This window comes from Lepus europaeus, chromosome 14, assembly GCF_033115175.1.
Source record: "Lepus europaeus isolate LE1 chromosome 14, mLepTim1.pri, whole genome shotgun sequence".
NCBI classification, from domain to species: Eukaryota; Metazoa; Chordata; class Mammalia; order Lagomorpha; family Leporidae; genus Lepus; species Lepus europaeus.
Genome location: NC_084840.1, coordinates 34,640,594 through 34,666,397, shown reverse-complemented (window position 1 = coordinate 34,666,397; position 25,804 = coordinate 34,640,594). Strand labels below are relative to the sequence as shown.

The 25,804-nt window shown below is 36.2% G+C and overlaps 1 protein-coding gene across 3 annotated transcripts in view; it reads right to left on the bottom strand.

Moving 5' to 3' along the window:
- Positions 1-25,804, bottom strand: part of MARK1 (microtubule affinity regulating kinase 1) — a 156,839-nt gene that overhangs the window by 35,657 nt on the left and 95,378 nt on the right. For all 3 annotated transcript variants that reach the window (XM_062210374.1, XM_062210376.1, XM_062210375.1), the window contains 6 exons: positions 15,663-15,711; positions 14,514-14,579; positions 10,849-10,919; positions 5,183-5,239; positions 2,418-2,654; positions 2,209-2,328 (listed from right to left, as the gene is read on the bottom strand). In XM_062210374.1, coding sequence (XP_062066358.1) covers positions 2,209-2,328; positions 2,418-2,654; positions 5,183-5,239; positions 10,849-10,919; positions 14,514-14,579; positions 15,663-15,711 — 600 coding nt within the window. The remainder of the gene's footprint in view (positions 1-2,208; positions 2,329-2,417; positions 2,655-5,182; positions 5,240-10,848; positions 10,920-14,513; positions 14,580-15,662; positions 15,712-25,804) is intronic.

The window sequence follows — 25,804 nt, the reverse complement described above, 5'->3', positions numbered from 1 at the left end:
AAGCTCAATTCAGAAGCCTGAGCCTAGCATCAAACCCAGGTGCTCCAATATGGGATTACTGACAGCTTAGGGGACATGTCAAATGCCTGTCTCCAAGTGGAGTTTCTTAAGGCTTGGTGTAAGTTTTTTTTTTTCCTTTCTTTTCTTTTAATGGTGTCAGGTTTCTTTGAAAAGTCATTTCTGGGAATTGTGAAGTACACAATGATATCTGCAATATTATGAAAATATTTCTAATGTGCACTCCTAGTTCTATGGCTGAAAAAAATTAGTTTTGATAAGCTGGAACAGGAGGTTCCAGGCTATATTCAATTACACCACCTTAAGTTTCAGATGGTCACGTGTTTTAACAGGAGTAATTTAACTTTTAAATTCAACTAATTCCAATATTGTAATCCTCAGTGTTTTAATGCTAAGAATGAAAGACTAAAATACTTGGCTATGTTAACCATCTTTAAGACAGAAAAGTACATCTCATCAACTACCCCCAGTGACTTTTAAGATACAGTACCCAAATAATTTTTTTTTAGAGATTTATTTATTTACTTGAAAGTCAGAGTTACACAGAAACAGAAGGAGAGAGAGAGAGGTATTCCATCCACTGGTTCACTCCCCAAATGGCTGCAACAGCCAGAGCTGTGCCAATCTGAAGCCAGGAACCAGGAGCTTCCTCTGGGTCTCCCATCCGGGTATAGGGGCCCAAGGATCTGGGCCATCCTCCACTGCTTTTCCAGGCCATAGCAGAGAGCTGGATAGGAAGTGGAGCAGCTGGGACTCGAACTGGCACCCATATGGGATGCCGGCACTGCAGGCAGTGGCCTTATACACACCACAGTGCTGGCCCCGCCCAAATAATTTTTGCATGTTCTTTTTGCTCTGCTCATTAGCTGAGCTGCTGCTTTACCTTTGGCTGTCCTATTAAGTGACACTCAGGTAAAGTGGGTTTCTATGATAAAAGTGAATGAAAAAGCAGGATTAAGAGCCTAATGTTCTCTAAAGTTCAGCAATTTTAGAACTGACACAAGAGTCAACAATTCTGCCTTTTCAACTGTTTCACACAATCTTCTGTCAATCATATTGGAGAGTAAGCTTAGAAAAGCAGGGATACACAGGGAGCTTTTTGCCACACATGTTCTCCGTTAAACCATTTCTAACATATCCTTTTACTCTTGTAGAAGAAACACAAAATCATAAGGAGGAACTAATCACATTAAACACAAAATCCAGTTACAAACAAAAAAGGGAAAGAGTAATTGATACACTGATACAAAGCAATTAAAATAACTTCCCAGTGGAAGTCACCATTCCTTAATTTCCATCAAAGCATACTGTATTTTTTAGTGGGGAAAAAAAAAAACTTTTGGAAATAAAAATACAGAGCCCAAAGTAATCTGAGAGCTCTGTGCACAGGGATGGCTCAGTATAAGGCTGCCTCCTAACTAGCATGGACTCCACACCAGAGAGCCCCATGGCTACACTAAAAAAGCACAGTTTAAGTGAAGTTAACTCTGAATTGTCTACCCTTTTTATTAAGGCAAATAAAAGGCAAAAAAGCATTAATGAAAAATGCATCCTGAATCTCTGCAATTAACTTAGTACAGGGCAAAATACCACTCTTAAACACATATGGACAAAATACTTAAACAGGCTTTTCTGACTGCCATGTTTTTGCTTACAGAATTTCTGCTAATACTTGGCTGAAACACACTTAGTAAATTAATAATGGTGTCTATTACTATAAATAGGCTCACATCTGGAATGTATGGCGGTTAACATAATAGCACATGTCAGAAATGAAATAACCATTTCCAGTATGTTCTCCTTAAATATTTATAAATGTTCTGTACTGATATGAAGAGGTTTCTAAGAGATTCTCCAATTTCAGATATACTCAGGAAGCATTCACTGGATTAGTGTTTTTTTTTTTTTTACTAGCTTCTTTTATCTTTAAAATATTTACTGATTGGCAATAAGGTTTTTGTGTTGAACCAAGCTATTTCTGACAAAGGCTAGGCTTTTCTTCCTCCTTTAACCAAAAGTTGATTTTACCCCTTTTTGGGGGCATCTTAATTTAATACTTTACTACAGGAGAAACAAAAGGCAAATTAAATGACTTGGCAATTTTCTTAAAAAAAACATAGGGAAAAAATATTCTTCAGTTTCTGGAATATTTTAATTGGCTAACTTTAAGTAAAAAAAAAAATTACTTACTTCCAAGCTGCCTCTCTTTATTGGATTCAGCACTAATAATTTCTTCAGGAGATTTTCACAGTCTGTGGACATATAGAAGGGAATACGGTACTTCCCTCGTAAGACTCGCTCTCGCAGCTCCTTAAAATGGTATAAGAAAGCACATATAACTGGCTTTTGAAATTGTTGTCTTTGTGGATAAAAATATTAGGAATAAATTTAGCTGATACCTTTAGGTTCTGGCCATCAAAAGGCAGAGAGCCACTCACTAATGTATAGAGAATGACGCCAAGACTCCATACATCCACTTCAGGCCCATCATACTTCTTCCCTTGGAATAACTCTGGAGCAGCGTAGGGGGGGCTTCCACAAAATGTGTCCAATTTGTTCCCAACTGTAAATTCATTACTAAAACCAAAGTCAGCAATTTTAATATTCATGTCAGCATCAAGAAGAAGATTTTCAGCCTAAGAGGGAAATAATAAAAAGGACAATGTAAAAAGCCTACACAGAGTAAAAATATTTGTCAAAATTGCTGGGCTCTAATTTTCAAATCTAACATCAAGTTTAGAAGTCCAGTATGGTACTTCAGTGTGTAACTGTCCAGAATTACAACAGGAGAATTTTAAGACCTGGAAAATGAAAGGTCTCATTTCAATATGCATACACAACTATTTAAGAAAAGTTATTTAAAACCTATATTCTTTCATAGATGAGAAACATCCTGGAAGTGTACCTTATAGATGGCCTAGAGAATGTAAGCCAACCTGACAGCAATCCACTTTGGACTTAAACCGACAAGTTTACCCAAAGGAGCTCCAATTAATAGAGTACCAAGGGTTAAAGCAAGCCTTGGGGGGGTCTATCTAAAAAATGACATCAGTCAAGAGTTCCTGTGAATACTGAATTCATTGCTTTGCCTTCTCTTCTAGAATGTTTTCTCAACAAAGTACTGTTTAAGGAAAACAAAACAAAGTAAGGCAACTTCCATTAGATCCTGTCAGTTTTAAGCTTCCTTTTACTGTCTAAAACTAGATTCTCTGCTGGAAGTAATATTATGTAGAAATCACCAAATGCTGCCCTCTTTGCTAAAAACACTGGTTCTATTCTAAAATCCTAAAACAGAATCACTCAAAGAAAAATTTTAACGTGCTTTTTGTAAATACAACTTGTTCAATAAAAGACTTACTTTTGTACATGCTTTGTTTCAAAGTCTGTTACAACTGATAAAAAGACTAACATACTTACAAGCCACTTGTAGATATGCTTTATCAGGTTCCAAATAAGAGTAAAATAACATGAAAACCAGAGTTTTCTATTTCACTGGAGGTTCCAACAGTCACAAGAGCAGGCACAATGCCTACTATCACTAGCTTTATTTTTTAATGTATACCAGGTTAGGATATTTGTCTTCATTTTGTTTTAGACAATGGAGACACATTATAGCACCCAAAAATATGCAATAAATAAAATATCTGGTATTACTTGTGGCATAAATATAATAAGAGCACATAAATTTGGGAGATTTATATTAGATGATAGCATGTGGAATGTGGGACAAAACTAGGTTTTACTTATGTTCTCACATAAGGATCTGGTTGTTGTAAATTTCTGAGGCCACCTGGGAGCAAGCTGGGCTTTTCTCAGTCTATTGAAAACTGGCGGATATCAAAGCACTCACACTGCTTCAGAAGAAAAGAGCTATAGCAGGGTCTCAGGTCCCCCAGGACCACATAAGACTTTCTCCATTGGACTGGAGGGAGAACCCAAGGTATTGAACATGATTTTTATTTATTTATTCTGCAGATTTTTCACATAAGAAATGAGCTAATAAACTGGGAGTCAAACACAAGAGGTGGCGAAACAGTCCTCTTCTTTGTCTAAGTGATTAAAATAACCAAGGAACATAACTAAGAAACAGAAAAATGTGGAGGGGCTGGCGCTGTGGCGTAGTGGGTAAAGCCACCACCTGCAGTGCCGGCATCCCATATGGGTGCCAGTTCGAGTTCCAACTGCTCTACCTCTGATCCAGCTCTCTGCTATGGCCTGGAAAAGCAGTACAAGATGGCCCAAGTCTTTGTGCCCCTGACCCTGCGAGGGATACCTGGAGGAAGCTCCTGGCTCCTGGCTTTGGATCAATGCAGCTCCAGCCATTGCGGCCAATTGGGGAGTGGATGGAATACCTCTCTCTCTCTCTCTCTCTCTCTCTCTCTCTGCCTCTCTTTCTTTCTCTGTGTAGCTCTGACTTTCAAATAAATAAATCATAAAAAAAAAAAAAAGAACGTGGAGCAGTAGAAAATTTGCATGCTCAGAAAAATAGAGCAAAATACAGGATTAGCCTTTTGAACTGTTTAGCACAGGATTTTCAAATATAACACAAATGCGAAATATATATATATATATATATATATATAACAGCAATGCGAAAAGAAGAAGAAATAGGTAAGGAATAATGCAAGTTAAATTTGGAAAATTTGAGTAGAAGGAAGAGACTTAAACATTCCATTAACAAACAAAACCAAGAAAAAAAACCCACCTATTTGGCCATAATCATTTCCACTATTAAACATTTTTTATTCTAAGTATGCTAGTTTATACTAATTAATGCATTTAATGCTTTTAACAACATTTAAAAGCTTTCCTTCTTTAACCTTTAAGTATTGAACAAACACTGGTTCTTATATCAAACAGAGTTAGATCTTGCTTCTGATTGAATAGAATTTCAAGCTTTTAGGTTAGGGACAAAGTTTCATATCTATCGGTTCAAACAAGCTAATTAATGAGTCAAATCCTCTAACTTTTGATGCTAGAAAACTTCTTGATCATATTTTCTTCATTTGCTCAGTAAAAATATGGCCTTTCATAAAGCTGCTATGAGGACTAAATAAAAAAAATTATTCTGTACATTGTCTGGCACAATCAGACAACCAGAAAGACTGTTCTAACATTAAATGTCTGATAATAAGAATTTTGGGTTACAAAAGCAGTGGCTTACCTTAAGATCACGGTGAACAATGCACTTCTGATGACAATACTGTACAGCAGATACAATCTGAAATAAAAAATATGGCAAATAAGTCAAAATTATTTTATAGCAGAAACATCTTACTTTCTCCTAATTCCCACTTAAAATTGAGACAAATTACTGAGATATTAAAGTAATATTTAATAATTTTACTATTCCTTTCACTTAGAAAACTACAGACATTAAAGTGATCAAACTTATACTTCTAAATGTAGAAATGTGGAAAATAATATTCTCCTACTAAAAATACACAGAAAATTTCTTAGTCAGATTTTGTAAATATTTTGTTTGGGTTATAACATTTCTCCCTTTATAAGACTGAATGTGTTCAATTTGTAGTTTTGGTCAAACAGCTTATTACAGCGTTGGAATAAGAGCTTTAACACATGCGAATTAGTATTTCAAGACAGTCAGCTCAAGTTAAAAAAAGCAAAATTCTGTTCTAGTAATTATTTAAAGGGTTCTCAGGACATATTTCTTTGGTGAGGCCATTTTACTAAGAACTTATCGATGAAGTATTTATCAACATCCTATATTTGTTCACATATTAAACAGGAAAATTTTGAGCCTTAAAAAGAAACCAAATTATCACAAAAGGGAAAATGAAATTAAATTTTAGATCTCTTAATAATTTAGTTGGGCAAAGTATTCTGATCTGTGACTAGATTTTGCATGCAACTATAATTTTTAACCATTACACAGGGCTCTGTAAGGGACAAGGGTTGAATAGGGAAGAACTCAATAGTCTAAAGGCCAAAAATATAAATGAGAAATAAATTATAGATAATTTCATGATAATTCTCTATTACATAAAATGCAAAAATGAAAAGAGTCTGCTAGCTAATTAAGGGCTATTTTGTACCCATCATTATATCTGATGTGTATCAGTATGACGATTTTAATGCAAAGCAGAACATTCAATTCTATAGATCAAGTATAAACATAGTTTGAAAATTAAATGTTGGACATTTACAAATGGAGATGAAATTTTTTAAAGTTTAAAAGTAATGTGGGCTGGTGCCATGGCTCACTTGGCTAATCCTCTACTACGACACTGGCACCCTGGGTTCTAGTCCCAGTTGGGGCGCTGGGTGCTAGTCCCGGTTGCTCCCCTTCCAGTCCAGCTCTCTGCTGTGGCCTCTGAGGGCAGTGGAGGAAGGCCCAGGTGGTTGGGTCCCTGCACCCGCATGGGAGACCAGGAGGAGGTACCCGGCTCCTGGCTTCCGATCGGCGCAGCACCAGCCATAGTGGCCATTAGGGGAGTGAACCGATGGAAGGAAGACCTTTCTCTCTGTCTCTCTCTCACTGTCTATAACTCTTTCTCTCTCTCTCACTGTCTAACTCTGCCTGGCAAAAATAAATAAATAAATTAAAAAAATAAAAGTAATGTGAGTATGACCATGCTATTAGGAATATGGATGAAAAAAAAATCAAAGTAGAACTGAAGCTGACATTTCCAATGTATACTAAAATGGTTCAAAGATAGAGAATGGTTCAAAAATAAAATTATAAACACATGAGTAATATATAATTCAATTAAATACACTGGACTCAACATTCAGTTTATCAAATACCTGCTATGTGCAAGAAAATGTGGTTGCTAGGAGAGCACAAAAATGAATACTACATGAACCCTGCCCTTAAGGGGTTCATAATCTGATAGAGAAGAGAAAACATGTATGTGAATAACTACAATACAAGAAAAAATGCAGAAGCAGAGGTACAAAAATGTGAAGAGGATCATAAAAAATAAAGAAAAATTTCATGTGTAAATGCCTCCTAGAGTAGGTGTATTTGATCTAAGCCATCTTTGAGTAGCAGCAGTAGTTTAAATGTTACAATATTTTAGAATGTGGACTTCTGGGGATGGGAGGTGGGGTAAGGTGGTAAAACGCATTAACATTTCCTCCCAAAAGTAAGTGGAAAATGGTGACAGTGGCAATCAAATCTTGACAGATGGGTTGGTAAAGACCTTGAATTTCAAACTAAACAAATACTGCAGAACCACTGAATGTTTTGTTAGAAGGTAACTGAACGAGTAAGATCAATTTGAAGTGTGAGTCCCCTAAATACAAAAAAACCTAACTATAAATATTTATAGTATTAGTTTTCTTAAGCATTATACTTCAAAATTATAATAGCCAATATTTATTAAATTATAACCATTAGCCAAAAGAACTATATATTTTATCTTACATATTTATTGGATGTACTATTATGGACTATGGCATTCCATCTTTCAGGCTATTTTTGTACCATAGATGTTAGAAATTTTCCACTAATGGTATTCCCTTTACAAGCTACATACTTGTATGATACAGTGAAGGCATGCTACAGAAAGTGGTAAGGATTTGGTTTCTAAACGTGACCTGAGTCCGTGCATTTCACATTAGGCAGAATAGTCTCTATGAAGTTTTTTGTTTTTTTTTTAAAGGCAGAGTGGACCTTGAGAGAGACAGAAAGGTCTTCCTTTACCATTGGTTCACCCTCCAATGGCCGCTGCGGCCGGTGCACAGTGCTGATCCGAAGCCAGGAGCCAGGTGCTTCTCCTGGTCTCCCGTGCGGGTGCAGGGCCCAAGCACTTGGGCCATTCTCCACTGCACTCCCGGGCCATAGCAGAGAGCTGGCCTGGAAGAGGGGCAACCGGGACAGAATCTGGCGCCCCGACCGGAACTAGAACCCAGTGTGCTGGTGCTGCAGGCAGAGGATTAGCCTATTCAGCCACGGTGCCAGCCTCTATAAAGTTTTATAGGCATTTATGGAATCAAAAGTTTACTGTGCTTTAAGGTTTTAAGAATGGAAAGAAAATTAGAGAATGCTCTGTACTAAGCACGCACTTCCTCCTTACTCATGACCTCTGAGTTAGTATTCAAATGTGGTAATTTACAATAATACCACACTTGTCTTGCAGGGTACAACTTCTGCCATGAATGGAGTTCTGACCTCTGCCTAACTGCAAGAATTCTCATTCACAAGCCTATGTTTTTCTGCATTATTCTATGGTGAGGCCTTCCCAGTTAAAAATATTATGTGCCTCCACAGATAGGACAGAGGAATTTCATGTGATCTATTATGGATCTTGAAATCATGACTTACAATCACCCTGCATTGACCACACAGTCCTGTGTTTTCCAGTGAGCTGCAGTCGTTGGGGTTACTATGTGATTACTTTTCAGCAACTCAAGAATTAACTATGCTTGAAGTTGTAGGTTGATATTGGAAGGGCTGAAACAATACTATTTTTTCCTCAGGCCTCAAATCTTAAGGAATGCAGAAGCATTGTATGGGCAAGGTTGCTAAAGTGCTGTTAAACTGCCCTTAGTATCTTGGTAAATCTAATAGGAGGGTGAAGGACATACACAATAGGTCTTCACAAAGGTCCTGGAAAATGCCTATTATATAAAAAAAGCAATGCATCAATTTCAAAAATTTATGGCAACACAATAAACTTAAAAGTTCCTCAAAAATAAATTTAAAAATAAACATAACCTTTAGTTAGATAACTAAAAAATGTGTTTGTGTGTATGTGTGTGTGTGTATCCCTGGTTTCCAAAAACGTTAGTTACCTTTCTTGTTTTGAGGGAACATACACAGATATTAAATATTTATAATAAATAATTATAAAAATTTTCTATTGTTTTACATTTGAAAAAGCATTCATCTGGCACTTAACTCCCGAAATATAAATAATACGAAGATGATTTCAAAACAATTTAGGTTTTATTTCAAAAACCAAGACAATTTTAGTTATTATTTAACTCTATATGAAAATATCTCCACCTTAACCTCCCATCCTGCTCCACTCCACCACCAGAGATAATAGGCTCTTTAAAATAGCAGTCATTTTCAGCTTTTCTAATAGCATAGAGTATCTCAAATTTTCTAGACATGGTATGTCTTCAACAAGCAAACTTTTCAAAAAATAAACATAGCTGAATAAAGATATATGGGTAAGTAGTGACAGCAATAATCTTTAAAATATAAATTAAGATTTTTGTTAGAATATTTAATGCCAATTGGAATTTTCTTGCTGGTCTGCTAGTAACTAAAACCACTGTAACTGATTTTGACAAAAGAGTGATATTTAGAGTGATGTAGTGCTTTACTTAAGTGCAAGTTTGGATTCCCAACCCAGGATAGGGAAAAATTAAATAGGAAGTGGCTGAATACCATTCAGTTTCTTAATACTGCCTTCTTCATTACCATAATGTCTTTACATTCTGCTATTTTAATATGGATACTTTTAGCAATCTATCCTAATAAATGGGCAATAAATGTCCAAAAGAGTAGTAATTCTGTGATATATGCACAACAGAGGCTTCACAAAACAAATGTACGTACTCCACAGTCAGTTTGAAAATGCTACTCCAAAGGATTTTTTTCCTCCCATCCCATTGAATACTTTCTTGGTTGCCTGACATGTTAACATACATATAAATACCTTAACAGAAGATTTTAGGTAAATATTCAGTGTTTTCCAAACCTACTGATTTATAGACTCTCTTTAATTACAGAATTAGAGTTAAGAGGTACTGAGCCACTTTTAAATGGAAAACTGAAAGTTTAGTGATAAAGAGTTGTCTGTTGAAACATAAATTTTATGAAGTATTTACAACTCATAAATTTGCCATTTCTATAGTAATTTATAAAGTATGCTTATTTGAGGGGCCGGTGCTATGGTGTAGCAGGTAAAACCACCAGCTGCAGTGGCAATATCCCATATGGATGCCGGTTCAAGTCCTGGCTGCTCCACTTCTGATCCAGTTTTCTGCTATGGCCTGGGAAAGCAGTAGAAGATGGCCCAAGTCCCTGGGTCCCTGCACCCACATGGGAGACTGGGAGGAAGCTCCTGGATCCTGCCTTCGGATTGGCACAGTGCTGACCATTGCAGCCAACTGGGGAGTGAACCAGTGGATGGAAGACCTCTCTTTTTCTCTCTCTCTCTGCCTCTCTCTCTGTGTATCTCTGACTTTCAAATAAATATATAAATCTTAAAAAAAGTATGCTTATTTTTATGATTCTAGCCCTAAAAATTAAAAAAAAAAACCTGGATGAACTTAAATTACCTTTATTTTATCATTTCTATAACAAGTTATATTCAAGTTGACCTGGAAATATGAGTATGTCACCATATTCTGCCGTCACACCAGGCTCCTATCAGGCTAGATAAAATTGACCATATATTTTAAATCCATAAAATAAGTTTTAATACCAATACACCTTTAATTATAAAATAATAGAATCATATCTTTAAACAGTATATATATATATATATATATATGCTGCATACAAGAAGCTAATAATATTTGACAATAATCACTGGATAAAGCATCAAAGGATGAAATAATTCTTTTCTTATCTCAGTTTAGTCTATATTTCTAGGAGATAACAAGACAAATCTCATAAAAATCACTTTATTATGACCATCTAAAATAACCATCTGCAACTCTTTTAAATTTAAATTCAAGAAGACGACAGTTTTTAACTTTATGGGGGAGGGTTCCATTCTTAAAATGTATAAGAAGGCAGCAATTATTCTTTTGAAAATACCATATACTCTGAAGTCCAGTTTTTGATAATTTCATAGCACAATACTAAAAATATCAGCAAAACAAAATTGAAACTACTTTCCATACCTGCCTAAATTTTGCACGGGCCTCTTTCTCTTTCATTCTTCCATGGGCAACTAAGTAATCAAATACTTCACCTGAATCAAAAAGGTAAAGCAAGTAATAAAATATACATAGATTTTTTTGGTTAACAATATATGCAATTTCAAGTTTCTGCCTAGTTTTTAAAGAAACCTTCAGCCTACAACTTTCTGTCTATGTAATTTGACAACTAACACATTAATAGAAAAAAAGGAAAAAATACACATAGAACTGAGTATCTGCAGCAGCTTATGACTTAGTAAAACTCCTAAAAAATCATAAAAATACAACCAAGAAAACTTATCTTCTGCTTTCCAGTATTATGTAAAAATAGAGTCAACTCTTTATTATCTACTCCAATTAAGGGAAGCCACACCATTAGAAATCAAAAATTATATTTGGCTTTGTATTTAGGCCTTTCAAACAAAATTAAAAAGTCACACCATGTTGGATAGCTCTTTGCAAGTCTATCTTTTGTGCAGTCTGGGTCCAATTTCATTTTACTACATACAACACATTGATTTCTTTTTTTTTTTTTCTTTTCTATATCCCAATTATGCTTGCTCTCACTCCATTCAATTAATATATTTTGGTAGCTAATTACAAATTATACATAAGTAAATTTTCTTGTATGTATCTCTGCTACTTCAAATGAACTACAAAACTGCCTGAACATCACTACTGCATCTATATGTAATTTATATACCCATCTCCAAGGCACAATGCTTGTTGAAATAATTTAAAAGTAGCTAGAAACTACAGAAAATTTCTATTGGATCATTTTTCTCCAGTAAGTAAGAGTTTTAGAAAGACAGTCCTTGTTTACAATATCAAAACCAAAATACTATTTTAATGTAAGGAAGAAATTTACATTTTGTGGCCTATAATTTATATAACTTACAAAACAGCTTAAAGAGCTCTTATAAAGTGCAGTAAAGTGGTTAAAAACTCAGATTTTAGAATCAGATAAATTAAATCTCATTCAATCCTAAGTAGATACTGGGAAACATTATGAAGATTTGTTAACTTCAATAAGTCTCAATTTCTACCTACGATCTACTTACATGGCTACTGTGAGGATTAAATGAAATAATGCATGTGCCTAGCACAGTGACTGGCATATAGTAAGCACTCAATAGTGATATATTTGTATGTAGGAATATGGATATAATACATATACATGAAATATATATCCTAGGATATAAGCAAAATATTAGAAATCAAACACATAATGAATATTTCAGATGAAACTGATACATCTACAATGTTGGACAGTATATTATCATATCAAGCATATTTAAGTGATCAAATGAGATGATAACAGAGAAATGAATGGATATTCTATTTTATTTATCAAAGTAGTTAATACTAGATATGTATTAATAGTTGTTAATTCCAGTTAACCTACCAGAGAACTTAATTCTGGATATGTGAATTTAGGTCAGAAAATACACATAGAAGGGTTAAAAAATTTGGATCTACTCTTAAGTTCTGCCTGGAGCATTCCTGCTTTGACATTTATGTAACTCAGTCCTTCACTTCACATATTGCTTGTGTATAATTTGCTTCTGCAACTATAATGTAATCTTCCTAAGGGTGGACTTTGTCTCTGCTCACCCATGTATTCCAAGCACTTAGGATATTACCTAGTACATCAAACTCATTTAGCAAACATGGTTCACATGAATAAAAAAAAAAGGAATAAACACATCACCCCACAGAGAGTTGTCTGTGACACCTACTTTTAATACATTCCTTGGCACTAAACGTGGTTCAAAATCATAAAAGATCTCCCTGACTTCCTAATCTCTGAAGATCTCTGCTTCATCAGAGAGCCAGAATCAACTGATCAACTCCTGGTAAAGAGGCATTTATCTGACTCAGCTGTTGCTCACGCCAGATTTCCTGTGTGCATGTCCAATTCAATCTCTATCTAGAAATTCCAGAGGAAAAATATTCAGTGTTTTATTTTGCAGAGTAACCTTGCTATTTATGCATTAAAAGGGCAAGAAGATGATCCTAGATTTATTGCCACAGAACCATGATGGTTTTTGTTAGAGAAGAAAGAAAACCCAATCAGTAGGAATCAGAATTCAGTGAGGAACCAACTGGTTTGGGCTGAATTCCAGTACCTTCTCTCTGCAGTAATTGCAACTATGCTACTGAAGGAGCAGCAATGACCCTGCATGTTCTGCATTAGTCCAGCCATTGCTCCGCTTCATTAGCATCAATACAGAGTTGACTGTACTTACCATTAACTGATACATCAGTACACATATCAATATTAACACAGCCTTGCCACAGTGGACCTTTATAAAAACAGGAGTGTCCACAGTCTCTTAGCATTCTACATTTTCTCAAATCAAAGTATGTCTAGGCCCCTTCTCACTAAAAGGAAAGAGTCTAACTGGATTAAAAATAATTTTTAGAGTTCCCATGCTGACGGTCTCTTACAAAAATCTAACTCAAGAATAAAAAAAGAGAAATAGCTTATGTAGTATTTGCATGTCTGTTAGTTTTATTACAGACCTATATTTTGTATATATTTGTGTAGCTATGTTAATGTAATTTTAAATCTTCCAATAGTAAACATTAATGACACAGGTTAAGTGAAAAACAAAACTACATTCAAATATTTTTAGGGTGGAAAGAAGCTTTGCAAAAAGCATATACACTAAAATATTTAACCTGAATAGAAAACTGAAAAAAGATTAAATATAATTTGTGATAAATTTTTTTACAAATGAAAGATTATAAAATATATAATTTAGATATAAAATAAGCTAAAATTATTTTAGTTTATATGAAATCTGGATCGCCATTAAAAATCAATAAATGTTATTAGCTAAAAGGGCAATAATAACACCAAGCTTTTTTCTATTTAGCAAAAAGCCAAGTTTCTGCTGCCTTTTCTCTTTTTCAAAAATTGCTCAAACTATCTGTACCCTTCGAGCCTTCCTTTTGGTATCTGGCTTTTTTTTTTTTAAGTAATTAAATGATTGAACTATAAATTGCAAACACGTTTCTGAAAATTTTATCTCTGACTTAAGGGTAGAGGACAAAAACAATTTTCTACTACATATCAGCATGTTAAAGTCATTCCTATTTTTGACACTATTACGTCAAAATATATATTCTACTGTAAATATATCTCCTTGTCAACCAAGTCTTGTAATTTATATACATCAATATTTGTTTAATTTAAAGATTCCATGGGTAATTTTCAGAATGTATATATGAGAACTTTCCATATACGAACAAGCATGTGACCTTGAAAAACATTTTACTATAGACTATTGAATATATTGTGCATTTGAGATTCCCTGTTCATAGCCAAGAGCTACCAACCACATTATATTATAATAATAATTAGATGAAAAAAATCAAAGCATTCAAAAGGTGATAATACAAATTTAAACTTTCAAAAAATATCCAAAATAATTTTTAAATAAACCAAAAGCTCTACTTATAATGTAGGATCAAAAAGGTCTTGAAAGTAAACACTGACTTTTCCATAAGGTATAATTTAAAGGCATTTTAATAAAAGCAGATTCATTAACAACACTGAAGAAATAAACGTCATAATGAAACTACATGTTAGTAATTATAAGTTTCGTCAAAGAGAACTTTCCAGTCCCTCTCATCCTTACCCCCACTCGCGTATTCCATGACTAAATAGAGGGTCTTCTCTGTTTCAATAACTTCAAACAATTTTACTGAAAAAATAGAGAAATAATGCTATAATTGTTAACATAGATTGGATATGAGTTAAGAAAATCTAAGGTAACACTAAGCCAGTGGAAAACTTGGGACTGGGTAAAAATACTAATTATAATTAAAACAAAACAAAACAAAACAAAACACTCCAAGGGTTATTTTGCCTATGGGGGAAAACGACTTACCACAACATTACTTGAAACCATCTTCCTGAATAAAAGAGTTAAGTTTCTGGGACTAAAGAACTACCACTACTTTTCCCAATTAAAAATAAGACAACAAAAAAATTTTAAAACCAGAATGACAGAATTTTAACTAAAGCTTAAAAGAGATCATGTTATAATGAGCTACTATATAATGTTAAATAATTTCTGGTTTAGAAACAAAAATTTTATATTTATATGATATAAAAATTTCTGACTTAAAAAAACTACTAACTTAAAAAAACTACTAACTTACCAAACATAAATGGTTAAAATTATTTACCACAAATAATCATGTTAATAAATATAATACAGATAATATTTATAATAGTATAAGTTACAAGTGATTAAAAATAAACTTTTAAAGAAGGGATTTCTTATCAAATGATTCCATTTTATATGTGATCAATAATCTTATTTGTAAAGACAAAGAAAATCAGAACTTACTAAAACAAATTTAGTAAAACTGAAATTAAATCTTTATTTTCTTTAAAATTCAAATACTTTGTCTATAAAGTATGATCAAATCCAGATGCCTATTATAAAAATATCTGGAATTCATTTCTTATAAATGCCTGTTGTATGTGATTTGTAGGTACAGAGATTTAGTAAGGAGATATAAAAACATATTTGTGCACATTAGCCCCAAATCATTTCTATATTTTACTGAAAACAAGAAGATAGCAACATAGTAAGAAACAGCAATTGTAGTCTTCAGTTAATTTCTTTATAATTTACTTTTATTCAAAGTATCATTTCCCCAGGTTATCACTCAGGCTATCACTTTTGCTTGTATATATAATACATCCTTAAAATTGCGTAATTCTGAATTCCCTAAATTAAATACTTAACCACTAGTTGTAGATATAAATCTCATACCTATATTAGGATGATTCAATATCTTCATTATTCGTACTTCCCGAAACAACTGTTAAGAAAAACAGGTAGATATATTTCTGTTTTTGTTTTTTTAAACATAACCTTCAAGCAGAGAGAGCTGAATGAGACATCCATTTGAAAAATTCATCATTTTACACTACAAGATTCTGGCAATGCAGTGCAATAAAGATTCCTTTCTCAGCCTAGCTCTGATTAACCTCATTGAGACTTGGCTTCTATAAGAATTTTAAGCAGATGAACTCATATGGTTCTGTAGGCTTGGGTGTGAATGTGCTCTACATAACAGAAACTTATTCAACTAGTCTTTATAACCAGGAACAAAAGAAAACACTGTGTAAGTGACACCGAATGATAATTCACATGATCTTTATCCAGAAACAACTTTCCTTCGGGTCTGAACCTCCAAAGTTTTCTCTACTGGTTGATCAGACATTTTTAATGAAAGATTCAGTAGCATTTTTAGGTAGACTTACAAAATAATGTTAAAAAATGCAAATATCAGAACCAGTATTCTGATGTAGCGGGAAAAGTCACCACCTGCAATGAGGCATCCCATATGGGTGCCTGATCGTGTCCTGGCTATTCTACTTCCAATCCAGCTCCCTGGTAATGGCCTAGAAAAATCAGCAGAAGATGGCCCAAATGCTTGGGCCCCTGCTACTCATGTGGGAGACCTAGATAAAGCTCCTAGCTCCTGGCTTTGGCCTGGCCCAGCCATGTGGGGAGTGAATCAGTGAATGGAAGATCTGTCTGTCTCTCTGTGGCTCTGACTTTCAAATAAATAAATAAATATTTACTTCATATACATTTTTTTAGTAAGTTGAATTTTTTTTCTTGAAGGTTTTTATTTAATGAATACAAATTTCATATGTACAGCTTTTAGGGATATAGTGTTTCTTCCCCCCATTCCCGCCCTCTCACTCCCACTCCCATCCCACCTCCCACTCCCTCTCCCATTCCATTTTCCATTAAGATTCACTTTTAATTGACTTTATACACATAAGACCAACTTTAGAGATTTCAACTATTTGCACTCACACAAAGTATAAAGTACAGTTTGAAGACAAGTTTTACTGTTTTTTTCAACTTTATTTAGTAAATATAAATTTCCAAAGTACAACTAATTATTGCAACTTTCCCCCCCACAACCTCCCTCCCACCCGCAACCATCCCATCTCCCACTCCCTCTCCTATCCCATTCTTCATCATGATTCATTTTCAATTATCTTTATATACAGAAGATCAGCTTAGTATATACTAAGTAAAGATTTCAACAGACTGCACCCACACAGACACACAAAGTATAGAGTACTGTTTGAGTAGTAGTTTCACCATTAATTCTCATAGTACAACACAGTAAGGGCAGAGGTCCTACATGGGGGGCAGGTGCACAGTGACTCCCGTTGTTGATTTAACAATTGACACTCTTATTTATGATGTCAGTAATCACCCGAGGCTCTTGTCATGAGCTGCCAAGACCATGGAAGCCTCCTGAGTTCACCATAAATAAATAAATAAATAAATATTTACTTTATATAAAATTAAAACAAAACAAGAAGTAACTCAAACCATGACTATTAAACACCTCTCCCTTTAATTTTACTTTTTAAATAGTGTAAGGCCTGTTTTTCAAAGGTATGACTTGGTTCTCTTTTTCTTCTTTAAGTATGTGTTTTTAAGTCTGTCTTTAAGTATGTATTAGATTGAAAATCAAGTAATTTGCTCCATAAAACAGAAGAACCAACACTGGTGATATTCCAAAAAGATCATATTAAGATGTCTGGGCTGGGGCTAATGCAATAGCATGGCAGGTTAAGCCATGGCCTGCAGCGCTGTCATCCATATGGGTGTCAGTTCGATTCCCAGCTGCTCCAATTCTGATCCAGCTCCCTGCTAATGTGGCTGGTAAAGCAGAGGTAGCTGGCCCAAGTGTTTGGGCCCCTGCAACCATGTGGGAGGCCTGGAAGAAACTCCTGGTGTCTGGTTTCAGCCTGGCCTAGCCCTGGTCATTGTGGTCATTCAGGAAGGAAACCAGAGATGAAAGTCATCTCTCTCTAACTCTGCCTTTCAAATAAAAAATAAATCTTAAAAAAAAAAAAAAAAAAAAAAGGTATGTGGGCTTTGTCAGAATGAAGTCTATAGTACTTTCAAAGATGACATTTCTCCGAAGAAGTTACTCAAATGGCCAGGAAAAATATAAAAAGATGCTCAACATTATTAATCTTTAGGGAAATACAAACCAGTGCCACAATGAGATAGCACCTCACACGCATCAGGATGACTACTACAAAAAACAATGAAATCCTTTGTTGGCAAGGATGTGATGAAGTTGGAACCTTTCTGCACTGATAATGGGGATGCCAATGAAGCTGGTATGTTAACAGCATGGTGGATCATTACAAAATTAAAAATAGAATTACAGAATGATTTAGTAATTCTACTTCCTGGTATATAAATATACTCAAAAGAACTGAAAGCAGAGGTTCAGATATTTGCATATCCACAGGTATAGCAACATCATCACAAGATCCAAAAGTGGAAGTAACACAGTTTATCAACAGTGGAATGGGTAACAAAAATGTAGTATAAACATACAATGGAATATTACTCAGCCTTAAAAAGGAAAGACATTCTGATTAAGTTTTACAACATGAATGAACCTTGAGAACACATGTAAGTTGAAATAAGCCTGTTACATAAGAACAAAACTTTATGAGTACACTTATGTGAGGTACCCGGAGTAGTCAAGTTCAGAGTCTAAGCAGAATGGCAGTTGCCAGGGGCTGGGATCATGGGGGTGGGGTGGGGCTGGCAGGATTACAGTTTAATAGGTACAAAGTTTGAGTTTTAGATGACAAAGAAAATTCTGAACATGGATGGTGATGGTTGCATAATAATTTGAATGTACTTAACGTATTAATTGTATAATTAAATATGGTTAAATGGTATATATGATGTCACATATATTTTTAAGCAATTTAAAAAAGAAATACAATGTGCGAAAATGCATCAGTAAAATTTCAGCCCAATGAAAAAATCAATTTAAGGCTTATAGGTTCCCATAAAGCTTGCCCTAAGAATAGTCAATAATTTCTGCACAAAGTGTATACATATATGTGTGTATGCATACATTCACAAACTTTTAATAAGTTCATGATATCAAAAACTTAATACTTAAAAATCATATAGCAGCAAGCAGAATATCAAGGCAAGTGCATTCACCTTCAAAAAAGCTCCTTTCTGTAACTGAAACGTATTATTTCAAATTTGGGACAAAATGCATGTAGTTTAAACTTTCAGTGGCCTTCAATGCAACTGAGATCAGCTCTTCTCACTTTGACAGCACATTCTCCTGCCTCACCAGCCACTCAGTCTTCTGCTAGATCCTCTCACCCTCACTCAACCATTAAACATGGAGATCCTCAGAGTTTAGCTTCTCCTCTCCTTTTCTCTTCCCGTCTCCCCTTCTTCCCCTTCTCCTTCTCTCTTTGGAATTCATCATTTGTTTGAAAGGTAGAATTACAGAGAGAAAGGGGAAGACACACACACACACACAGAGAGAGAGAGGGAATGAATGAATGAATATCTTCTATCTGCTGGCTCACTCCCGAAATGGCTCCAACAGTCTGGTTTGGGTAGGCAGAAGTCAGGAATCTAGAACTCTATCTAGGTTTCCCATGTCAGTGCAGGGGCCCAGCACTTGGGCCATCTTTTGCTACTTTCCCTGGCACATTAGCAGGGTGCTGGATCAGAAGCGGAGAAGCCAGCACTCAAACTGGTGCTCATACAGGATGCCTGCATCTCAGGAGGCAGCTTAACACGCTGTGCCACAACACTGGCCCCCAACCTTCTCATTCTACATGCTCTTTCTGGGTGCTTTGTCATGGATGCAAATGTTACCAATTTGTTGTTGACTTCGAAACTTACATTTCTGATCCAGAACACTTTTCCTATCCCAACATTTATGTCCAAGTATCAATATTTTCACTTGCCTATCACACAGGAATTATAAACACTTGACCTCTTACACCAAATCTGATCCTTTCCCGTTTTTCTCCAGCTCTACATATCCATCCATCACCTTATTACATGAATTTCGGAATCATCTTTAACAATGCTTTCTCCCCAAATTTCTGCATCAGATTTATCACTAAGACATGTTGACTACCTCTGAAATTTCTCTCATAACCAACTTCCCTGCCATGCTGACCCCACTGTAACCCTGGATCCTGCTGATCTCTGTCCAACCATTCTGCACTTTCTCTGCCGTCTTCTATACTGCAATCCATTATTCACACAACATTCTGCAACTTAAAACACATTGGTGGAGAAAGAAAGAAAGGAAGGAAGGGAGGGAGGGGGAGAAGGAGGGAAGGAGGGAGGGAGGGAGGAAGGAAGGGAGGGAGGAAGGAAGGAAAGAACATCAGAACAAAGCCCATAATCTTTTAACATGGGCTGAAAAATCAAGATTCTGGTTCCCTCTGCAGCCTTCCCTCACAACACTGTAGCCCCAGGATAGACTATACTCCAGTTATCCAGCATTTTTCTGAGGTCTTAAAACGCAGTAAGATTCCCTCCTATTCAGGGCTTTGCACAAGCTGTTCCTCTCTAGAATGTTCTTCTACCCAGTTTGGTTTTTTTTTTTTTTTTTTTAGAATTATGAAATACTTCAATTTTCTTGAAAAGTACAAAAGTCCATATAGGACCTTTGTATCTACCACCAAGATTATACAAATGATGTCGATATCTTGCACTGTTACAACTGCATGTATTTTTTAAAGAAATCATGAATTTATATAAAGAGAATTGAAAATGAATCTCGATGTGAATGGAAGGGGAGAGGGAGCGGGAAAGGGGAGGGTTGCGGGTGGGAGGGAAGTTATGGGGGGGGGGAAGCCATTGTAATCCATAAGCTGTACTTTGGAAATTTATATTCATTAAATAAAAGTTAAAAAAAAAGAAATCATGAATTTTTAGTTAAAAATTATATTTTAATATATTTAACATTATATATTTAATAAAGTATTATGAGGACATTAACCATAAATAATATAGTTTCAAACCATTTCTTTTACTTTATTCCCACCCTAGATACCTGTTACCCTGAGCTTTGTACATCATCATTTCATATACTTTTCCTCACATATACATATAAATGGTGACATTACTTTTTGAGTTTTAAACTATAGATAAGCTGAATAATATTCAATAGATATTTCTAAACTTTTTTTAATTCATCATGATTTTGAGACTTTTCCCTCAATTATGTATAGATCTTGTTCACCTACTGAATTGCTGTGTTCTATCACATTATATAAAGAAACCATAGTTTACACAGTCTTATGCTACTTTTACCTTTTTTTCACTATTGCAAATAGTGCTACTACAATGAACATTCCTCATATGTCTCTCTAAGGTAGATACCCTAGAAACAATTTTTTGATGGAAGAGTATATTTATCTACAATTTTATTAGCTCTTTCCAAATTACCCGCACCTCTCTTTTCTGCATTTGAAGGCCTACGATGAAGAAATACTGAGTGTCTATTCTGCGCCTGGTCTGCTCTACCTTTGAGGCCCCACAGTCCTAAAGACTCTTTTGAGCTCAAAGTCACTAATGATTTTGCTGTCAAAGGGAGGCAACTCCACCCAAAAAGGGCCCCTTGGTGTTTGGGACTTGTCACCACTCAAACAGGGCCAACTGGTTTTGAAAAGCTGCTATTAGCATGCTGCTGGGCTCCTGAACACCTAACCCACAGAAGGACTACCTCATTGACTGACCAAATTGACTTATTTAGGTATGTGAACCAGGATAAGGCAAGGAAGGCAACAAGTTATTATCTGTCATACACACACAAACACAAATTTTTTTAGACCAGTTTAATGTTAAAGCAAAACGTAGCAGTAGTTTCCACAGGTCCCCTACACCATGTACAACTCCCTCCCCCAACTATCAACATCCCCCACCAGAGTTGTACATTAGTTACAACTAATGAACCTACATCCATATACCATTATCTCCCAGTCCACAGTTTACATTAGGGCTCACCGTGATGTGTTTGGAGAAATGCACAATGACATGTATCCCTCATTTTAGTATCAGGTACCCTTTCACTGCAATAAAAAATCCCATGTGCTCTGCCTATTCATCCCTTCCTCCTCAACCCTCAGCAACCACTTATCCTTTTACTGCCTCCACAATTTTGTCTGAAACTGTCATATACTTAGAAATATGTAGCTTACATCCTTTGTAAACTGGCTTCTTTCACTTCAGTAATACGCATTCACATTTCCTGTCTTTTTGTAGCATGATGGCTCATTTACTTAGTGTTGAATAATATTCCATTGTCTAAATCTACCAGATTTTATTTATCTGTTCATCTGCTGAAAGGTGTCTTGGTGGGGCCGGTGTGGTAGTGCAGCAATGGCATTCCAGGAGCACTGGTTTTAATTCCAGCTGCTCCACTTCCCATCCAGCTCCCTGCTAATGCACCTGGGAAACAGCGGATGATGGCCAAAGTGCTTGGGCCCCTGCCACCCACATGTGAGACTCAGACAAAATTCATGGCTCCTGGCTTCAGGCTGCCCCAATCCCAGTTGCTTGGCCATTTGGGGAGTGAACCAGCAGATGGAAGATCTCTCTCTCATCCTGTTCCTCCCTCCCTCTAACTCTGCCTTTCAAATGAGTAACATCAATTAAAAAAAAAAAAAAAAGGCTTCTTGGTTGCTTCATCTGTGTGAACATAAATTTTCAACTCCTTTAGGTAAAAACCAAGGAGTACAACAGATAGATTTGTTTGTAAGAAAATGTCAATCTGTCTACAACGATGGCTGTACCATGTTTGCAATCTCACTAGCAATGAAGAGTTTCTGCTACGCCACATCCTCACAAGCATTTGATGCTGCCAGTGGTTCAGATGTTCACCATTCTAATAGGGGTGTAGTGGTATTTCACTGTTTTAATTGTCATCATCTGATGACACATGATGTAAAGCACTTTTCCATATGCTTGCTCGCCATCTGTATAATTTCTTTGGTGATGTGTTTATTCAGACCATTTTCCCATGTTATTAATACCTTTCCAAGCCACATTTTCAAGAGGCTGTTCTGATCCTCAAGAATATCAGTCACCCGTGGACAGTGGGGAGCACAGAATGCTCATCATCATCTTGTGGATTTGAATTTGTCACATCTGAGAATGGGTTCTTCACATCAGCAATCACAGAAGACCAGGGCATAGGGAGTCAAAAGTGCCACATCCTCACTTCCTCCTCAAAAGCCTCAGGGAAGTGAGACCTTGATCTGAGTCACACCCTCAGGTCAGCAGAGGCGAATGTTAGGAAACTGGGTGATGATGCAGAGTAAACAACTGAGGGGACTCCCCATGCTAAGACCAAGGGTGCTACCCCTGCCTGAGAGTTCCTGGACTGACAGCAGGTGTGGAGCTCAGTGGAATCCGCTCTGGTCTGGCCAAGCAATTCCACCAGAAAGCACTCTCTCTGTCTACCTGATGCTCCCTCAGATGGATGCTCTCACCTCTCCAAGAAACTCAAAGAGGAAGTGACGGGCATCTCATCAGATGCACACACTGGCCAGGGATTCCCAGAGCTGAAAGTTGGAGCAGTCCCTGGATTGGACTTTCAGAAAATCTAGAGTTCTGGTTTCAATCTTTGATTTTTTTACAATGGCACATGAAATGACACAATTCACATAATTAACTATAAAATAAAAACTCACAAATCTGATAATCTTAAGTTTTAATGTAATCAACTATTTTTCTTCCAAAAAAGGTCAAATATTATAAAAGCCTCTTATTGCGAAATGACTTCCATAAAATAATTTCATAGGAATTGAAAAAATCAGGCATTTAAACATTAAAAAATCATTTTACAAAAGAAAACACTCAATGGCAACCACCAGCTAAAAATTTAAAATCTATTATTTGCTTTCTTTTAAGATTTCTTTCTTTCAAATTGATTTTCCCCTTAGCTTCTATACCATATCCTAAGAATGTAATTATAAACACAAAAATTTGGATTTATCATACTATTTAGATTCTAAAGTTTATACATTTGATATGAGTAGCATTACAAGTTTTATTTGCATTCTTTTGTATTATCCGTCTTGGGGATATCAGTCTTGCTCTCCCATACTTATATGTAAATAAATAACTTTCTCTGTTTCTTTGTCAGTTCATGCCTTCTTATTAAAGCTTTATATATCCGTTAAGATAGAGTAAATGACTACAAAACACAAGTCACAAGCACTACATTACAAGAGAAGGCTATGTTACTGGCTTCAGTTAACCAATTTGTTAGATGAACATATGCTCTACATTCCCTGCGCAAAACTCATCCAGTGACATCTGTGCATGTGCAGTGTTCACAACTTCCTGTACTTCCTTATGCTTCCTGTAGATGAGCAATACACTCACCAAAGGTCATCGAGGTCCCAAATATGTTTGCCAGTCAAAGCTGTTACTGCAAACAGATAATTTAACTAATGTTTTTAAAAATTTCTATCGCTGAAAACTAAATTACCACACCCAGCAACTTACAACAACCCACATTTATTACCTCAGTTTCTGGGCCTCAGCATTCCAGCCATGGACTGAGTCTTCTGCTCAGGTATTTACATGGCTGCAATCAAGGTGTTGTCCAGGTTGTATTCTTATCTGAAGGTTTGACGAGGGAAAAAATCTACTTCCAATCCAATCCGGGTTATTGGTAGTATTCATTTTCATTTAGCTATAGGACTGAGGACTTCGGCTTCTTACTGGCTCTCAACTAAAGGTCACTCTTACCTTTTAGAGATCACCTGTTCATAAGTGGGCTTCTCTAACATGGGCATTACTCAAGCTAGTGAGGAGAATCTCTAGAGTGAGCCTGCTAGCAAGACAGTGTTATACAAGGGTACATCATAAAGTTCATGGAAAAATGGAATTAAATGTATCAGAAATCCAGGGCTGGGGCTGGTTAGGGGGCTAAGCCTCTGCCAAGAAAGAAAGAAAGGAAGAAAGAAAGAAAGGAAGAAAGAAAGAAAGAGAGAGAAGAAAGAAAGAGAGAGAAGAAGAAGAAGGAGGAGGAGGAGGAGGAGGGAGAGGAGGAGGGGGAGGGGGAGAGAGAGGGGGGGGGGGAAGGGGAGGGGGAGAGGGAGGGAGAGAGATGCAATCTGCACAAACTGTGATTGCAACAATTTATTAAAAAAATTTAAAATCCATACCTAGTTTTTCCATATTTATTTTCTACTAACTTTTGAAGACACCTCTTTCCCAACTTTTTGTACCTAAATTATCATAAGTACAGCTTTAGGAATATAGTTATTCTTTCCACCATACCCGCCCTCCTACTCCCACTCCCACCCCTCCTCCCCTACCTCTCCTCCTCCCAGTCCCATTCTCCATTAAGATTTCTTTTTTTTTTTTTTTATTTGACAGGTAGAGTTATAGACAGTGAGAGAGACAGAGAGAAAAGTCTTCCTTCCGCTGGTTCACTCCCCAAATGGCCGCCACGGCTGGCGCTGCACCAATCTGAAGCCAGGAGCCAGGTGCTTCTTCCTGGTCTCCCATGCAGGTGCAGGGGCCCAAGCACTTGGGCCATCCTCCACTGCCCTCCCGAGACACAGCAGAGAGCTGGACTGGAAGAGAAGCAAACGGGACTAGAATCCAGCACCCATATGGGATGCTGGCACCGCAGGCAGAGGATTAACCAAGTGAGCCACAGCACCGGCCCCAAGATTTATTTTCAATTAACTTTGTACACAGAAGACCAACACTATACTAAGTACCGATTTCAACAATTTGCACACACATGCACACACACACACAAAACCTGACAACTAGTTTTACAGTTAACTCACATAATACAACTCATTGAGTAAAAACGTCCTGCAAGGGGAGTTAGTGCACAGTGACTCTTATTAATGTAACAGTTAACATTCTTACATATGATGTCAGTGACCACCTGAGGCTCTTAACATGAGCTGCCTAGGCTATGGAAGCCTTTTGGATCCACAAACTTTGACAGTATTTAGACAAGGCCATAAGCAAAGTGGAAGTTCTCTCCTGCCTTTAGAGAAAAGTACATCCTTCTTTGATGGCCACTTCTTGCCACTGGGGACTCA